Source organism: Melanostigma gelatinosum, assembly GCF_949748355.1.
Source record: "Melanostigma gelatinosum genome assembly, chromosome: 5".
NCBI lineage: Eukaryota > Metazoa > Chordata > Actinopteri > Perciformes > Zoarcidae > Melanostigma > Melanostigma gelatinosum.
Genome location: NC_136638.1, coordinates 19,490,175 through 19,508,745, shown reverse-complemented (window position 1 = coordinate 19,508,745; position 18,571 = coordinate 19,490,175). Strand labels below are relative to the sequence as shown.

The window sequence follows — 18,571 nt, the reverse complement described above, 5'->3', positions numbered from 1 at the left end:
TGACATTTTGGGAAATTCACTTTCTGGCAGAGAGGTAGATCAGAAGATTGATACCTTCTAACTATACTTTAGCATAAAAACTGAAACAGCTAGCCTCTGTCCCCTAACAAGAGCTGCCTGTAGCAGCATCTCTAAAGCTAAGAACCCCGTCACAACCCATTGGTTTATGTACAAACTATACAAATGACAAATAACAGTTCCAGTATTGAGCTTTAGAGGCACTGGTTGGCAGATTTTGGTTACCCTGCGACAAAGACAGGCTAGCTGTTTCCACTTCCAGACTTTATGCTAAGCTACGCTAACTGTCTTTTCGCTGTGGTATCAATCCACTCCTATAACTCTGTTGAGCTCATGATCTGATTTAGTGTCCAAGTATTGCTTCAATGAAGTTTGCTTTGTGATTACACTAAAGAAAACCTTCAAAACCAAACATGTCACATGAAGCAGTGCAGTTTGTAGGTGGATAAATTGCTGGATGCCTGACTAACCTGTTTGTACAGTGAAATGTCTCACCTGGTCATGTCAAATCAAGACTGTTATCTCAGCAACACCATCAGCATCTTAAAGGCGTCACACACACACACTCAAACAAAACAGAAACAGAAAAGAAGATTAATTCAAATGCATCAATCAAACGAATCCACTTCTCCATCATGACACCACAGCGGATGAATAATATGGTACACCGTTATTGACTGGTTGCAATGTGACAGTGCTGAAAGCATCAAAATGGAAGCGCTCACAGTTGTGTGGTTTTAGGCCGTCACCGATACTCGGCGCAGGATCCAAAACGCCAGAGACGAACGAGCTTAGCGGCTCTCTCAGCTTAGCAACAAGGGATAGCAACGAGTCAAGACCTGTGAGGTAGAGGAAGCGGTGGAGGCGGGATCATGGGAAGCATACTGATGACACTCACACATGACAGGCTTCCGTCACCGTGGGGCCTTTCCAATCGGTAACTTTCACCGTGGCTGTTACTTTGTGATGGAGCCTCTTGGTGTTGGCATGCGTGATATGAGACCAACCACTGATTTAAATGAGCCGCACAGTTACTGACATGACAGTGCATCTGGATAAAAAAACTAAAACAATAATGATTGACGATGAGGAAGTTATTGTTGTTCTGTCGCCCCCTCATTAGCTGCAGGGATAACTCAATCAGAGAAATAACACTGAGGCATCACGTACAACGTGGCATTATATACATGTGCAGTACTTGATAGTGCTGAACTGAGGAGTCTTTTATTTAAAATCAATTCATAGATTTATCTGCAACAATTGTGATCTGGTCATTAGTACAGATGTCCACATACTGTATGTACATCAAAGTTAAAGCACGCAAACACACACAGACAGACACTGCCATGTTCAAACCTGATCAATTGTCTGCAGACTTGTAGAAGGCCTTCTCCAGCAACACTGTGATGAATATTCATTACGCTAAGTACATTTCCCTCTGTGGCTACACTTGTGAAGGTCAAACTAGCCAGCTCTCATTTGGAGCTGCTCAGCATGACAGAGAGGTAAGCCAGAGCATGCTTTTGTAATATTACATAAAGATGAGGAGGGAGCGCTGCTGACAGCTGTGACGGGCCATTAATTATGGTTTCATGAATGTGCGTCTGCGGCGTGCGTTGGGAGGGCTCGGGAGAGGGGGCCGACACAGTCACAATGCTCAATCATAGCCAACAAATCAGACAACTTTTAGCTTTAATGGGGCCATTTTATGGGTGAGCTAATTCATTTCCTCGTGGGCCGTCCTTATTGAAATGAATGCCTGAGTTCGGCTGGCGTTGTAGCAGGAGAAGGGAGCAGTTGACCTTTGCCGCTGTGGGATTTTCTTTATTACGTCTCGTTATTCCACCTTTGTCCCCGACAAAGAATGCAACGTTGAGCTTCGACGGCGTCCGCGAGTAAGACATCTCTCGCTGTCATGCGTTTCTCAGCTCCATCAATCTGTCACTTCGTCTCTCACCTTGAATCTCTCTCCCTCCCTCTTCCCTCTGGCACGGGGGGGGGGGGGGGGGGGGGGGGCCACAGCGTGAATGAGATGTTGGGTGCATGGTAATTGAGGAGGTATTGATTGGACTGCAGCGTGGCCAATGAGAGCCAGGGGATCAGAGCAGCACCACTGACTGCGTCTCTCATCCCACATTCTGCAGGAAAACATAAACGCAGTATACCGCTCGAGGCATCGGAAGACGAAGGAACGTCACACCTTTAGATAACATAAGCACGCCTTGTCGTCCTACATGTATCTGCTATTAGCTCTGACTGAAGGCCGAGGAAGAGCTTCCTTCAGCATTGGTTGTATCAGTTGACTGACTGGGTGCCTCATCTGAGCGGGGCTGACTGTCATATTTCACTGCGATGTCACCACCGGAGACGGAGCTGCCACGTCGGCGTGCCTGGCCAGAGAGGAACTGATGTGGAAATGTTTCCTAAGGAGGAAGCCGGTTATTGCCCTGTCAGCATGCCGTCGCATCCGCACATGTGAACCCTCTTGTTCTTGCCCTCCATTCTACCTGCGATGGAGCGGAGGGTTTAAAAGAAATGAATGCTGACAGGTGAAGAAGAAAGCCAGGGTTTAACTTTCCTAAGATGGGGCCTTATTGTCATCAGCAGCTTGTGTACACGTCATGCATTTAAAATGAGATCTTTTAGATTTTCTTTTAACGGTCAGTGTTTATTTGGTTTATTGACCAATTGCAGCACATTTTGTTAGTTTTTTGCCATTAGTTTACTGCATCACTGGTAAATATGCATTGAAGAGTGGCTGTATGTTGCATTATGAAAGTCTAATAAAACAATAAAATAAAATAATTTCCTTTCTTGCTGATTATTAGATGAGATACCACTCACGTCGGCACAGTTAATGGGACGCTAACCCCCAGCAGCCAGTTAACCTACAGCCTAGCATAAAGACTGGAAAGAATTGGGAAACAGCTAGCCTGAATCTGCCCAAAGGTGACAAATCCTCACGTAAATGCTTTTGTTTTTGTATGGATCAAACAAACGAGACATGAAGTGTTGGTATTCGGGAACTTGAGAGGTGCTGGTCGGTGAATTTTGCTGCCAGTTTAGACAGAGCCAAGCTAGCTTTCCCTCCCTGCTTCATATCTACCGTAGAGACATGAAAGCGGTATTGATCTTATCATCTAACTCTCTGTAATAAAGCAAATAATGTATATATACATATATAAATATATACAAAACCATGAGCTGTTAAATATACAGTATGATCAGATGAAATCAATTGTCAGCTGATGCATTTGTGTGTCAATGTTTGTAATAGAGGTGTTTGTTTCCTGACTCCATTGCAGCCATAACGTCATTTTTGAACGTGTGGATTTAAAAAGGAATGGTGTGTGTGTGTGTGTGTGTGTGTGTGCGTGTGCGTGTGTGTGTGTGTGTGTGTGTGTGTGATGTGTACAGGCAGTCAGGCACAACCAGCCCATGGCCAGGCATGTGTGAGCACAGAGCCGCATAAACTGCAGTGAGAGAGCCCAGAGAGGTGAAGCAGGGGGGGAGGTGGCTAAGCGGGCTTGCAGGCCAATGCCGTGCAAGGACCGGTTACCATGACAACACATTGATTATTTAACAATTTGGACGAAGCCTGTGCCGTGCACTTGCCAAGGTTCAGTGGGAGTCTCTGTGGCTTTACTGTCCCGAGGGCCTGCAGCCAAGTGAGTGTTGTGTGGTGCAACGCCACCGGGACATGAAGCACATCCACTGTGATGCTGGGAGACAAGAGACAGACACACACAATCTCAACTGACAGAAGAGCAGGACGATAGATTGATGAATTAGAAGCCATTATGAACAGATGGGTGCATGAGACGAGGGAGTGAGAGAAAGAAAGAAAGAAAGAGAGTTGTCTTCTCTCCTGGTGACTTGTTGTAATGGTCTCATGCTGTGGAAGCAGTCTGGACTCATTGTCATTGTGTGTACATGAGGTCTCAGTATGCTCACTTGCTTCCATGTCTCAGCTTACATGTATGGGTGTCATTTAAAGTGCCAAAGATATTGTAAACCCTGAACGCTGTGTTGCAGGTAATATGGAGATTGTATGGGAGCCGGCCCTATCCGTCAGTCCCACACAACAGCTGCTTTTACTCTCAAGACAACTCCGTTTACACCTGACATTGACATGCGATCTGTATCTGGATAAGGACAAACACTTTTATGGGATCGAAACGACTGGCTTGCTCTCAGCCAGTTGGAGATGTTATCCACATAGCATGACCACAATATTAGGAAAAGAATCAAGTTGGAAGGTCACCTTACTCCTCCTCTTTCTGCTTTGGGAACACCTGGCAAAAGCTACAAGTATTAGCAATAGCTAGCAAGTCTTTTACGTCAAGTCTTCAAAAAAGTGATGAAAATGAATGATACCCATCCATGGCATTGCTTTCTTTCACCTGGTACATCCACCAGCCCTGCCTAACTTAACAGGTGGAAATGCAAAGGCCTGTGGATCGGATGTCATTGTCCAGAAAATACATCAAGAGACGGATCACATGTTAATATCAGGCGCAAATGAGGCCGCCTTGTCAAATTCTCAAAGTCTAGTCCATGTCCAGTGACAGGTCTTCATAGGCAAATAAGTCTTCCATGTCTTTGATTTCTGATCATTGTGGCATTTGAACATTTTCCTTTCAAAACTGACAATCGTGTTTTTACTCCTTCAATGTCCTGTGTGGCCATGTACGGCCTGTCGTTGTCTTATATATCGTTGGACCACCTCTGCAATCTCTTTCTGCCTCATCTATTCAGTCATATGACCCACATTCACGTGCAACACACCGAAAGACATTTCCATCCTCTCATATCCTAAAATCAATCTGTAAGAGGCTGCTCTTGTCTTCACCTCTGTGATCTTCAACCGAAATATAAAACAAATTCAAGCTCGTGTTCGTCCCCTGCCCATCCTTTAAGGGCCCTCTATAGCACAGACAGATCTTACTTCTAGTATGTGTCATAGACGTCAGTGGTGGTCAAATCTTATGGTCTGTAATCTGCTGTTTTCCTCCTCTGGCCAGCAGGTTAGCGTAGAAGTAAAAGAACAGTCCCAAGGAGGGAGGTCTAATCCATCCTAATCCAAGTTACCTGAGTAAATTGCTAAATGTTAAACAAACTCATGTTGAGATTATCGTCCATCATTCCTGTTTGTTTGCTTGTTATGTGAGATTTAGATCGAGGGATTACGCAGCAACCCCAGGTACTCAGGATAATACTGCTGTTTTCTACCACTGATGGGTTTATTGTCTTTCAGAAGGACTTGTAGGTTCAGTGATCCCATTGAGTGGCATTGGTCCGCTATGATACTCACGATAAGCACCGCAGGCATTATACTGTAACAGGTGTGTTTTGTCACATGTGACCTCAGTGGTGGATTCAGTGGCTCAGTCTGTCAGTCAGCAGGGGACAATAGTAACCCATGTATTCCCCTGTGTCGTCCTCGGGCCATGTTGCTGTATGTGCGTTGGTTACATCCACAATAGACTGACAGACTGTCACGAGCATGGCCGCTGTGGGCGTTGCACTCATAATACAAATGTTTGTACTGCTAAACCCTTTAATGGATTTATGTGTAATGAGTTGGGGTTTAAGATGAAAGGGGAGAAAAGCGCAAAGCTTTCATGAGAAATGTGCAAACACAAGCACAGACACGAGCATCTGTTGGTCCATATGCAGATTACAGCGACGGTCTGATTGTGCTGACTGGGGGGGGGGGGGGGGGGGTTGCAGCCACAGCTGTCCAGAGTCATAGCAGATCATCTCCGAGTGGAGTAGGTCAAATCTACATTTTGTAATTTACTGAGCTGTGTTTGTTTAGTTTTTTTTTCAAAGACAGACATTACAATCCTTTTTATTTTAACCAAAAACAGTTTCTGAATCTATATATATATATCAGTATTAAATTATAAATACCATGATAGATGCTTGTATTTATAGTGCTCATTATGCAGTGTATGTAGTGATTTATATTGGGATATACAGTTGTACATTTTCTGGTAATTCAGTTGATAATTTGATATCTATAATTAAATAACTGGATGCGGTTGAGCACAGGGTGATGTAAAAAACTTGGTAATTGTGATATTTTGAAACTAATACCTGAATATCAATCTTAAATCACAATATCATATTATATTGATTGATCCATCTATGTACATATAATACAATATTGTACAGACTGACAATCTTTCAGAGATATCTGTACAAGTAGTTCCACAATAAACAAGCAAAAAGCCCAATAGTACAGTTAAAACATATTCATATTTGGTGTGTGATGAATCAGGAGGAAGATCACGATCAGATCCTTGGACGCAGGCACTATCTGCATATATTGAGACAGCTGAGAAGGTGAGATTGGGGGAGGTGGGGGAGGAAGATAGGCAGCTTGTGATTTTTGCCTCAGTGTCGGACCTCAGGAAGTGTAATGTCCCTGAGCAGCGCCGTCAGCATCCCGTCACCCACACAGCTCAATCAAATCAATAAAAAGTTGAGAGCCAGTGTGCTGAACTAGAAGATGGCCATCAAGCTGCTCCTAAACCAACTGGTGTCTCCTCCTTCACTCTGCTTCTCTGTTTCCACTCTGGCAGCTTTCCTCCGAGGTCTCAGCTTCTTTGCTCGCTCTGCAGACCTCAGATGGAAATAGAAACACCAGGTGGCACAATAGAGCTGAGCTGAGGACTTGATTGAACTCTGAAACTTAATATGTAGCTCTTGTAGTTGGGTTCAACTGGGTCTAAACGGCCGATTCTGTTACTGCGCATCAATATGTTGCTAATCGGTCATTTGCACTTTACATTTTACCCTTTTCATGTTCCCCAAGAAAAGAAAGACGAGCAATCGCGTTTTTCCATGAAGTAGTATTCATGCTACCGAGAGGAGCATCAGAAATAAGATGTTGATTCTGTTTTTTAGTTGACAACCTCAGTAAGTGGCAGAAGAAAGATAAGAGTATGTTAGCCTAGAAATTCAGAATTCAATTTTAAACAATCATTGTTGATTGTGATTGTTTAAAGCAGTGACACAAGTCAACACAATTTCTCAGAAACCAATATGACGTCTTCAGCAACATCTCGTCTTATCTCGTTTTGTCCGACCGACAAAAACATCCAAAAATATTCAACATACAATGATGTAAAACCCAGAAAAGCAGCAAAAGCTCAAATCTTTGGAAGCTGAAAACACTACATTTTTTGCCCTTTCACTTGACTTTAGTGAGAATTATTGTTTTGTTGATTTACTACCAAAGATTAATTGAGTAATTGTTTTAGCCTTATTTGCCAGGATAACACATGAATTCCACATTAAAGTGATATTTAACACGTGCTAATCTTTCATTTTTACTCATTTAATTAACAGGTAAGCTTGTAAAATCACAAAAATGTGCAATTATTTGCCCAGGGTGACATCAGTATTCAATTTACAGTTATATTAATCAGGGAAAAGCCTTATGTTTGAGAAACAGGAACCAGTAAATGTATTCTTGCTTGAAAAATGGCTGAAACAATAAATTCACGATCAAAATTGTTTTTGAATCATTCTGTCTCATCGATTAATCAACGAATCATTTCAGCATTACACGTATAAATTCAACTAAATGATAAAATAAGCTACGTTAGACATTCCTTGCATCACTCTAGTTTTCTTACAGTGTTAGATATCAATTTAACTGAATGATTGGAGCCATGAAATCATGCATTTTGTATGTGATTCTACGTGGTGTCACTTCTGTGTGAAACCAAAGTGAAAGGGACGTGTGGGATGAACGTATTGTCCCAACGAGGCGGTTTCTATTATGAGATGACCGCAGGACGTCCGGCTGTGGCGGTTAATAAGCAGCGGTCTCGCTGCCCCAGTCTTCATTCTCAGTCCTCGCACCTTTTCCAACGTCCCCTCACACACACACACACACACACGCACACACACACACACACACAGTCTCATCCCCGAAGAGATTCACTGACTGTTCCCATGGCATCCGTTGACTTTGCTCCCAAGTGATAGTGTGTGTACCGCATTACGTCTGCGTGCTGCCAGCCTCACACACTGAGATAATGTGTATTTCTTCACATTCACAGGCCAACCCTCCCCCCATCATCGTCAACGCAGACTCACTAGATGCAGGCCCTTATGTAAGTATCTGTTCTCTCTCTCTGTACAGTATGTATCTCTCTCATTCACACTCCCTCTGTGCATGAGCGTGTGTGTGTGTGTGTGTGTGTGTGTGTGTGTGTGTGTGTGTGTGTGTGTGTGTGTGTGTGTGTGTGTGTGTGTGTGGATGAAAGGGCCTCCTCCTGGTAGCAACATGCTGTTTGCCATGTGGACCGACAGCCATTATCCTTTTGACCCTGCCGGTTTGTGGTGAATGTGCATTCTGCAGTTGCACATTTAGTGTCACATTGCAAACGCATTTTAACAGAGAAAGGCACTTTTGATTTGTGGTGGTATTATTAGTTAAACAATCTGGTGAATGTATGTATATATTTAGTTAACAATCCTATTCACCATGGTTCTCTTAACATAAGTCTACTCTTTCTTTTATGGGGAAGGATTTCACTGCAACATTTGCATGCATCTCTTACTATGTTTCTAGAAAATGACATCATTCAGGCTCAGTGACGTAAATAACCATCATGCTTTTTGTTTTGACAGGTAAATGGCAGTGATGGGATGTACAAATATGAAGAGATCATTTTGGAGAGGGTAAGATTTACCAGTTGCTTGTTGCATTTCTTCCCGTGATTTACACATTCCTCTTTAATGCATTTCCTGCATGATAGATAGATGTCTCCCCACTAGGTGGTAGTAAGTAGTCTTCACTCAGTGAGTTTGAAGAACATGAAAACCAGAGAAAGATCCTAATTGCTGTACTTTGTGAGAATCATACGTGATACTGCGTGTTAGTGAAGTTGTAGCTGCTCCATCGCTGCAGTAAGAATGTCTCATGTGAGTATGAGCACAGAATAACGCCAGTGAGGCATATCTTTTCACATAATCCTGATGCACATGTCATCAGCAGACGCCAGAAATGTAAAGTGCTCTCCTGTTCAATTGTTCAGCAGTCACCGCTGCACTTGTCAGCGGCGGTTCAGCTTGTAGTGGCAGATCTTTATGTTTCTACTCTCATTATTCAACCCACATATAGATGCACCGCCGATCCCGCGGTAGATGCACACCATCTCTCCGCCCCTTCCACTCTAAGTGGCATTTCTGCATGCGGAAAGCTTCAATAAGATGTGCATAGTCACACATTAAAAGGACTGTGGGTGTGTAACATTTGGTGGTAAGGCCCAGTGTACTCTGGGAGGCCTCAGCCTCCCTCTGTTCTAATTTGTTGTGACTGTTGTTCATTAATTATAGAAAATAATAAAGTGAAGTCTTTTCTCAGCTGTCTTGTTTGCTGCCTGTCTCTGTGGCCACGGCTGTCAGATGCAGCAGTGCGCTTCGACCCACTGGATCCAAAGGGGTCCTCTGTCGTTTCAGGGACAGGAGTGCCGGGAGGTGGTAGAGTCTCGCTCTCTTGCAGAGAGTGAGAAGCTCTGTATCGTGCAATAGAAATGATGCTTCTCAGCTCAGAGCTTTACTTTAGATCATAACTCAACCTTTCTGTGAACACGGGGCATTTACAACACTGATGCATCTCTGTGGGTTGATGGAAGAACTGTGACATTTTGAATGAAGTGCCCTCTTCTAATGAAAGACATGGCATTATCATTTGTTACACGCAATGACACACACACACACACACACACACACACAGACACGTGTCCGGGAAGATGGACATCAGAAAGGCCTGGTGAAATCCCTGGAGCAGTATGCATCGATCACGTGTTCTTCTGAGATACCAACACACTTAAGAGCCACATTGCACTGACCCTGAGCCCACATTGGGTTCATCACTTAGAGCTAAGTGTATGTGTGTGTGTGTGTGTGTGTGTTGTTTATGGTACCCCACTGAAAATGCCAATCATAACCTGTGTGCAGGGGAACTCTGGCCTGGGCTTTAGCATTGCCGGAGGAATAGACAATCCCCACATTCCTGATGATCCGGGGATCTTCATCACCAAGATTATTCCTGGTGGAGCAGCGGCTATGGATGGAAGGCTCGGGTAAGTTCCCCTCCTAACGTTGCAGTTACAAATGCTTCACAGATTCATGACACGCAGATATTAAGATGAAGAAACAGCAGAAAAGACGAACGCAATTAAACAATTTGAGACCAATAAACAATAAAATCACAATTTTAAAAAAAGTAATAAAATATAATTAAATGCTATAATAACAGTAATAGTAGTAAAACAGTGTGAAATAAAAAAGATCTAGACTCGATGTCTCCCTCCTCTCCTCGCTCTTTCCCTCTTTTCTCTTTTCAAGCTCCTCTGCACCTTCTGTCCTCTCTCTACTCTAACCTCCCTACTCGCCTCTTTAAAGCTCACCACCACCGTGTCCCGCCAGGCAGTGCTGTGTGGGAGGCAGAGTCTCTACAGTCCTCTGCCCCAGGGCTCCATGTGTTTCCTCAAAGTTATGATTCACTGGAAGACCAAATCCTGAACCATGCAAACGTTATGATACAGAGTGTGCATCGGCCCACTGACACGGCGATGTGTGCGGTATATTAAAAAGTTTCCCTCCGCAGGGTGAATGACTGCGTGCTACGTGTGAACGAAGTGGACGTGTCTGAGGTGGTTCACAGTCGGGCGGTGGAAGCGCTGAAGGAGGCGGGGCCAGTGGTGCGGCTGCTGGTCCGACGGAGGCAGGCACCGCCCGAGACCATTCTGGAAGTCAACCTGCTGAAAGGGCCCAAAGGTCAGGGACACGTCCCACTCATCACACACTAAGATAGAAATATATGTTGGGCATTCAATTTGGAAACACAGACAAAGACGACAAGAAGTGAAGTATTCAGTATAGAGGAGGCCACTCCAGACATGGACTACATCTAAAAATGTGTTCAATCAAAGGTGATTCTATGTATACCTATAGACGTATCTGACTGTGCGTATTACTCAACCAGGGCTTGGATTCAGCATCGCTGGAGGGATCGGCAACCAACATATCCCAGGAGACAACAGCATCTATATTACCAAGATCATAGAAGGAGGAGCTGCCCAAAAAGATGGACGGCTGCAGACTGGAGACCGCCTGCTTGCTGTACGAGCCTCCCTCTGACTCAGTCACATATTGAACATTCAAATCAAAGAGAAGTTATTGTACATGCTCATGTAGTTCACTGGCGAGTTTAACAAAACTTCAGCTGTAGTTGTGAGCAGGACTGATTACAAACACCGAATGCTTCAGCTGGACATGTATGTGCTCGGTCACGTGCTGTGACTTGTCAAAAGGCATCGAGATACTGGAAAGACCACAGAGAGACGTCGGACAGTCCTACTGTCTGTTGAAAACGTACTTTATGTTATCAACTGTACGTTACCCCAGGTGTCTTATGAGAGCGATCAAGATCCAGGCAATTTGCAACAACATAAAATCTCAACCATTTCTCAGTTCACACAAACTGTACTGTGAGTTATTTAAAGAGCACGTTGCTTCATATAATATGTGAGGTGTTCAGAAACCTTTGACTGACAGTATATTCCCATGGAATTTCTTTCTTATAAGAGCAACTGCAGAAATTCAGAGCATCTTGAGGACCTCTACCTACTGCTTTTGACCTCTGCTAACGCTGCGCAGCACACCAACCTTTCACTCAGCTGTTGAAATGTGCCGAACATCTCATAATGCCTCCGAGCTGTGATTCGTTATTGTGTTGGCTGGTGTGAGTGCTGTTGTGATGCGCGATGTTGTCACAGTGCGGCGAAGACACGAGGTGTTCCAAGTGTTGATGTTCCTCTTCTCTTTTCACGACAATCATCACATTCAGGTGAACAACATCGTGCTACAGGACGTGCGTCATGAGGAGGCAGTGGCCGCGCTGAAGAACACCTCTGATATGGTTTACCTCAAGGTGGCCAAGCCAGGACCTGTGCACCTCAACGACATGTACGCCCCTCCAGACTACTCCAGCAGTACGTATCTGCCTCTTCTCGTCGCTGTTTACACACTCTCCAAGGCACGAACTGCATTTTAAACTCACTTTAAGCAGCCAGCTCCAAAACAAGAGCAGGTTCATTTATATGAACTGTCTTGACGTAAGGTTACGGGTGATTTATAAGTCAAGGTCCGTGTTAGAGCGTTTCACACTGGGAATCATCTTTTTTATCTTTGTCAAAGATGTTAGTGTTGTATCACTGTTCTCTCCCCAAAACTGCTATGCCCAGACACCCACATAGTGAATGTAGTGAATGCACACACACACACACACACACACACACACATATATAATCCTACCCACAGCAACAACAAGCGCAGTTCTCTGCCTCCCACTGAGTGTGGATGGTTTCTCACATCCCACCTGCTCATGAGAGCCCACGATCTTGAGCTGCAGCTTCTCAAATTTCCACGGAACAGTGATATGGTGTTAGAGGGGGCTATTGGGGCTTTTTTTTGTATGTTCTAAATGTTTGCCGCAAGGGTTTACGCGCACCCTTAATGCAGACTTAACCCCGCTCTGACAGCATAACCCGTGGTCAGATGATCTGGATTTGAAACGCTTGTTTTATTACGCTCAACTGCCTCCATCAAGAATGACAATTCAGGGGGAAAGAGTGTTTTGTGTCTGTGATCTGTCTTTTGCGTGCACGCACAAGTACTTCTTGAAGAGGAAACATCAGGTGTAGATCACTGAAACATCTCTGTTAACACTGTACATTAGTCCGTGCTGGTTGCCTGTTGTGTAATGAAAAGCACAGGCAGAGAACAGAGACAAGACATGATACGTCATATGAATTCTGGGTCCTACTGGGTCCTATTTTTGTAGTTTTGGCCACCATTCCTAGTGCTAATAATAATCACTGTTCTCACCAAGTGAATTGTGAAGATCTGGCAGGGCGAAGACATTGCTAAAAAGAAGGGTAAGAAACACAAGCTGAAAATGAAGGCGGATTCATGCGCATTTGTTTTTTCTTTACCTCCAAATAGAGTGGTTAAGAAAATCCAGCCAAACTGTTGCCTCATTTGCAGTTAGTTCTGCGTCTTCTGCAGCGCTGCTGTTGTGCCTGTGTTGTAATCATTCTCTCTTTCCCCCTACTGGCATGGCCCTCCCTCCAGCCTTTCCCACCATGGTGGACAACCACGTCAGCCACAACTACATGGGGGCAATGGAGCCCAAGCCAGTGTACCCGCCGCCCCAGGTCACCCCGTCCAGGTACTCGCCAGTTCCCCGCCACATGCTGGGGGAGGAAGACTTCACGAGGTATGTTGCAGACCGGTTCCTCCATGACTGACTCTCCTCTCGTACATTACACTCATACAGGCTCTGTGAATGTAAATGTGAATGATTGCTTGTGGAAATCCACTGAAGTTGTTTGTTTTTTTGCTGTTGTAAGTGAAGACTAATTGCTGTGGCGCTAAATTGTGTTCCTCAAAAATGACTCAGTCTTTGAATCAATTCTTTTTTTAGTTTCCATGGGTTTCTCTTTGCCTCCATTTTGTTGCGGTTTTAAAGGTGTTGTCATTGTGTGGTTTATTTAAACGATATATATATCTACATACAGTCATTTAAATTGCTCTTATGAAGTGTTTCATGAAGCTTTGTTTACAATTTTGTCAGCTCATCAGGGCCCTGGTGGTGCATACTGTATCACAGCTTGACAGTGTGTGGTGGCTGTGTGCTGACCAAATACTTTGCAGAGAGGCCTCTTGTCACTTCTTGTACTTGTTATGACTGTGTTTTAACCTTTGACCTCATATCCAAGTACTGGATCAAAAGTAGCATTCATAGAGGCTTGATTGGAGTGCCCCAAAAGGCCTTGAGTCATCTTAACCCACAGCTTGGGGGGGGGCTTCTCTCTGCGTGTGCGTGACTGCATGCAGGCGTTTATGAGTGTCTGCGTGCTGTGGAGTGAATGTGTTACTGGATGAGTGTTCGCTATGTGGCCCTGTAATGTCCTTGTACAAGCTGTCTACATGACTTGTATGTGCATTTGTCGCATCTTTGTCGGTATGTGTGCTTTGTTTCTGTCCCGTTCACTGTGATTCCTGTACCCCACAGCAGGGCTGAACCTATTTACAGTGTCATCCACAAACCTGGGGACATCAAGGTGCCCCAGGCCCTCTACAGAGGCTTCTGTCCTTCCCCTGCTCCCTTGTGCCAAGGTCCACTCCCCTTCTCTGGCAGGTACTAACCTAGTCCATCACGCCTCGCTTAGCTAACCCTCCTCTATATAGCTTAGCACCTGGATCTGGCATGAGACAGGAGTAGGGCCAAAGAGGGGCCGCATCCTCACCTGTGGTATCTTTTGCCACACAAGCAGAGGAAATAGACAGAGAGGAGAAAGGTGGCAAATTACTTCTTTTAGCTTTCGTTGTCTCCGTGTTTGCATGTTTGTATGTTTTCTCACCTCACGTCTTTGCTGCTTTGTATGCTGTTTCGCTAAGTATGTTCCTGCTTTTTTATGTTTGGATGAAACACTCCGTTTTTGACCCATACCACACTCGCATGAATTGTGCTGAAAAACAAAATTCTGTAAAAGCAAATTGACTGCAGAGCTGGAACGTTAAGACATCAGCTAATTATTTCTTGCCCTTTGTGTGTTTGTTTTGTTTTTTGATGCACTTTTTTCGTAATTTCAAAGGTCTGCTCCGCAGTTGTTATTTGTCCATCAATTTCAGACTAATCTTCCCACATATACGAAGCTAAAACAATAGGGCCCTGTTTATCGCAGTTTAAAATGGAGTCGTACCTGCTCCTCACAAACACATCTCCACGGGAGTGCAGCCGAAAGGGCTTCACGCTCCCACAAGCTGCTCAATTCCATCTGTCAGGAGGCATCGACAAAACCAACCCTCTATCTCGGGCCAAGCTACTTTCACTGGTGGTTATTGCAGAGGACAATAATATACATGATATTCATGGCAATGTGTTTGGCATTACCAAATGTGCAAAAAGGCCTCCTGTTTGTTGATTTAGTTTAGCTTATTTGTTTCTCCTATTTATTACACTGCATCCACAGTCTTGCCCATTGTGCTTCACCTCATGGATGAATGCCCTGGTGTTTGTGAACCATTGCGTTTGTGTCGTGTGTTTGTTCTGAAAGTATCTTATATTCTGTGCCATTCATGACATTGTTTTTGTTGCCAATATGTGTTTTCCTGTGTGTGTGTGTGTGTGTGTTTGTGAGTGAGAAAAGGACAGCTTATGGTGTTGCTGTAACTAAAGGCAGGTTGATGTGTTAAAAAAAAAGAAAAGACAGTTCAGGAGGATAGGGGGGCTGACTGGAGCCACACAACACAAATATCCGTTGGAATGTTTTGCCTGCTGCTCTGTGTATGTAAATATAAACACAAAGCCTGGCTGTTACCATAAATGTAATGGGGGAGTAAGAGCCTGATCTGTACAGGATCAGCGGACCAGCAGCAGCAGACAGTCCTGCAGCTGTCATGATTCATCTGCACACTGGGAAAACCAGGCCATGCACTCAGGTCTTACCCCTCTCATCACCAGTGCTGCCAGCACCAATCACACACACATACTGTACAGACTTTTGCTCATAACGTGCTGACACATAGGAGCGCAGATGCATACGCACACACTTTCAGTGCAATGCAGGATTATGACACGGACACATACCTGTGGGTATACGTCCTGCACACCGGACAGCTAGTAAGTCAGGCGGTGCAAATTAAAGCGGCCTACATACTGTGACCATGCGTGCACCTGTTTGTCCCTAGTGGGTTTGTGTGTCATGTCCGCTGCATAATCCAAAAAAGAATTGTCTCGGAGGACATCATGGCCGACAAGCGACTTGATCCCAATCACAGCAGATGAGCATGCAGCTCCATCACACTGACGGACAGACAGCAGACACCTCCCTCCAGCTCCAGCAGCTTCCCCATTGGCTCCAACTGGGAGGGGTTATTTTAGATGGATGCTGTAAGCACAGGCTTCCGCAGAAATGGAGCAGGCTGGTTGTGAGGAATGAGTCAGAGCTCGTATCGGCCCTCTGCCCATCTGCATATCCCCCTCGGTGGTGTCATCACAGACACATCCTCCCCCTTCTCCATCTGATATTACCCCCTTCTTCAGGAGCGATGTCAGTACTGTACATCCTTGTCTCTCTCCACGCGGTAAGAGATAAAAACCTCTGCGTTTAAATATGCATGTTTGGTGTAGACATACTTGTGTGCAGTGGTGACAGTGTGCACAATCACTAACAACAATGCTTCTAGTAAGGCTGCTTTGTTCAGGCACAGCTTACGTAAAGCAGCAGGTGAGCTAATCAGTAACGTGATGTGTCTGATGCACACACACAAACGCAAAACCTTTGACTGGTCAGCGCAATAATTCAGTCATCAATAACGAATTACCTTTATGAAGTATTTTTAAAACCTGCAAAAGCAAAAAGGGGAGTTTTAAATAAATGAAATCACAGCAGTACTCGCCTGAGGTGTTAATCATGCATCGCTCACAGTGAGAGGCATGAACTATCTTAAACTGTCTATCGCCTTAGCACTGAATCATCTTTTCCCGATGTCAAATGAGAAGAAAGTAGCAGGCCATGAAGAGGAGCTAGCCACTGAAAATACAGGGGGGGGGGGGGGGGGGGATTTAAGCAGTGAAAAGGAAGACGGAGAAAATGCATCCTTTTAATTTTATCAGTACACGCTTCTATTCATAAGCTGATGTGATCCATTCGGGGGAAAGGGAGAGATAAAGTGCCGCAAGAGGTAGTGCCTGTCTGTGGAAAATGGCGTCCATCTGCTGTGTCCACCATTAATCAGCCAAGCAGAGCCAATTACTGGGCTGAGTCCAGGGCAGCATGACCCGCTGAACCCCGCAGCCCAGATATCCATTCACAGCTTTAGGATTGAGCTGCGACCAACCCCGAAGCAGACAGGGAAAAAATAATGGCGGTGGAGGGGGTTGAATTAGAGAAACTAGTCGCAGGAGAAATGACTGGGCAGAGAGAAAGGGTTTTACCGCTCTAACTGTTTACATTCCTGGCATGGATGAAAAGGCAAATGGGGGGAAAGGGAGGGGAGGCAGGTCTTGTGACAGCGAGGGAGGACTTGATCCCTGCATTTCAAACTGTAGGTATTCGCTCCCATTTTCCATGACAATGGCCAGGCGATTCACGTCCTATGACCAAACAGGGCATGCAGAAGCACACACTTGCATACTGCACCGACTGTCTGCACGGCGTGCAGCCAAGTCACAGAACATGGCCCGACAGTCAGTTCATGAGCTCCTCAGTTTGTTTTCACTCTGGACAAATTAGCAAGGAGCTTCTGGGAATCTGTCTGCCCATTCTCCAGGGGACCGGGGCTGACAGACAGGAATGCTGGTGTGCTGTATTAGAGGGGGGGGCAGTTCGACACATCCGCCAAGTCCTGATGCTCTTGATGTAAGGTAGTCCTGGTTATTCCAGATATGAGTGAGCGGTGACTTTGTCCCTCTTCTCTTTAGAATTGAACGAAGATGATTTGCATGGGAGCGTTAGGGTTAAATGTTCAGTCTTGCCTTTCTGGTGATGATGATGAGGAGAGAGTGTTTGTGACAGCCCAAAGAGGAGCTGCTTCCAATCACAGCACACATGGATAAGATAGAGGAACACTAAAATTGTGGCCCCTCTCTCAGTGGCGGGCCAGACAGGAAGAGAAGGGTCGAGCAGTAAGGGGCGATGTGCCATAGCCACAATGTTCACAGTCAACATCTCATCTTCCATGTCGCTGGTGAGGAGCCGGCCTGAACGCACTGTTAGGAAATGCTCTCTCCGAAGCAAGCACCATTTCCGGATCCTAAGGTAACCATGGAGATCTGTGTGCCTCGTTCGAGATGGGATGAAAAGCTCAGGATGGAAAGCGAGGTTATTTTAAGCTCGACTTGTTTGAAGGCAAGTCAGTTGTTTTAGCATATTTCAAGGCATTTGCCACTTGTCACTTGTTTTGTTTTAAGCTTTGTCAGTACGATCAGATTGAGTCTGTCCCTGATTCTGCCTTGTAGAAACACTACTTGTTAGGAATCCTGCAGACCCAGACTCACTATGTTGCTTTTGATCTCATCTAGTGGTCTTACAAGATATCATCTGCATCTAAGTTCAGTTCATTTCAAATGAATACACTTTAACAGTCACTTCCTGAAGTCTTTCTGTCGGCACCGATTTACTATTTAGGACTTTCCGATGCTTTTAATTTCTTTTAGTGGCGTAATCAACGCTTTTTAGTTTTTTCAGTCAGTCATGGGTGATGATTTTGAAAGTCTGGAATGCTGCCTCGGCTGCCATCAATGGGAAAATGATCTTAACAGCAAGTTAGAGCGCAGCCACTAGGGATTAAGTCGGAATTGTTCCTGTACACTGCAGGCTGAGTACTGGAAGAGAAGACCACTAATGGGAACCATGCAGTGTTTTCTGTAAAAGAGTGGAAACTGTGTGTGTGTCTGTGTGTGTGCGCATGGCTACGTACGCTGAGCGCATGCAGGTTTATGTGTGCATTTGTA

General features: G+C 44.9%; 1 protein-coding gene across 3 annotated transcripts in view; it reads left to right on the top strand.

Annotated features, from left to right (window-relative positions):
• Window positions 1-18,571, top strand: part of dlg3 (discs, large homolog 3) — a gene marked incomplete at its 5' end in the record, with an annotated part of 72,677 nt that overhangs the window by 36,816 nt on the left and 17,290 nt on the right. For all 3 annotated transcript variants that reach the window (XM_079268541.1, XM_079268540.1, XM_079268539.1), the window contains 7 exons: window positions 8,097-8,150; window positions 8,671-8,721; window positions 10,003-10,127; window positions 10,655-10,824; window positions 11,033-11,169; window positions 11,897-12,041; window positions 13,183-13,327. In XM_079268541.1, the coding sequence (XP_079124667.1) occupies window positions 8,097-8,150; window positions 8,671-8,721; window positions 10,003-10,127; window positions 10,655-10,824; window positions 11,033-11,169; window positions 11,897-12,041; window positions 13,183-13,327 (827 nt within the window). The remainder of the gene's footprint in view (window positions 1-8,096; window positions 8,151-8,670; window positions 8,722-10,002; window positions 10,128-10,654; window positions 10,825-11,032; window positions 11,170-11,896; window positions 12,042-13,182; window positions 13,328-18,571) is intronic.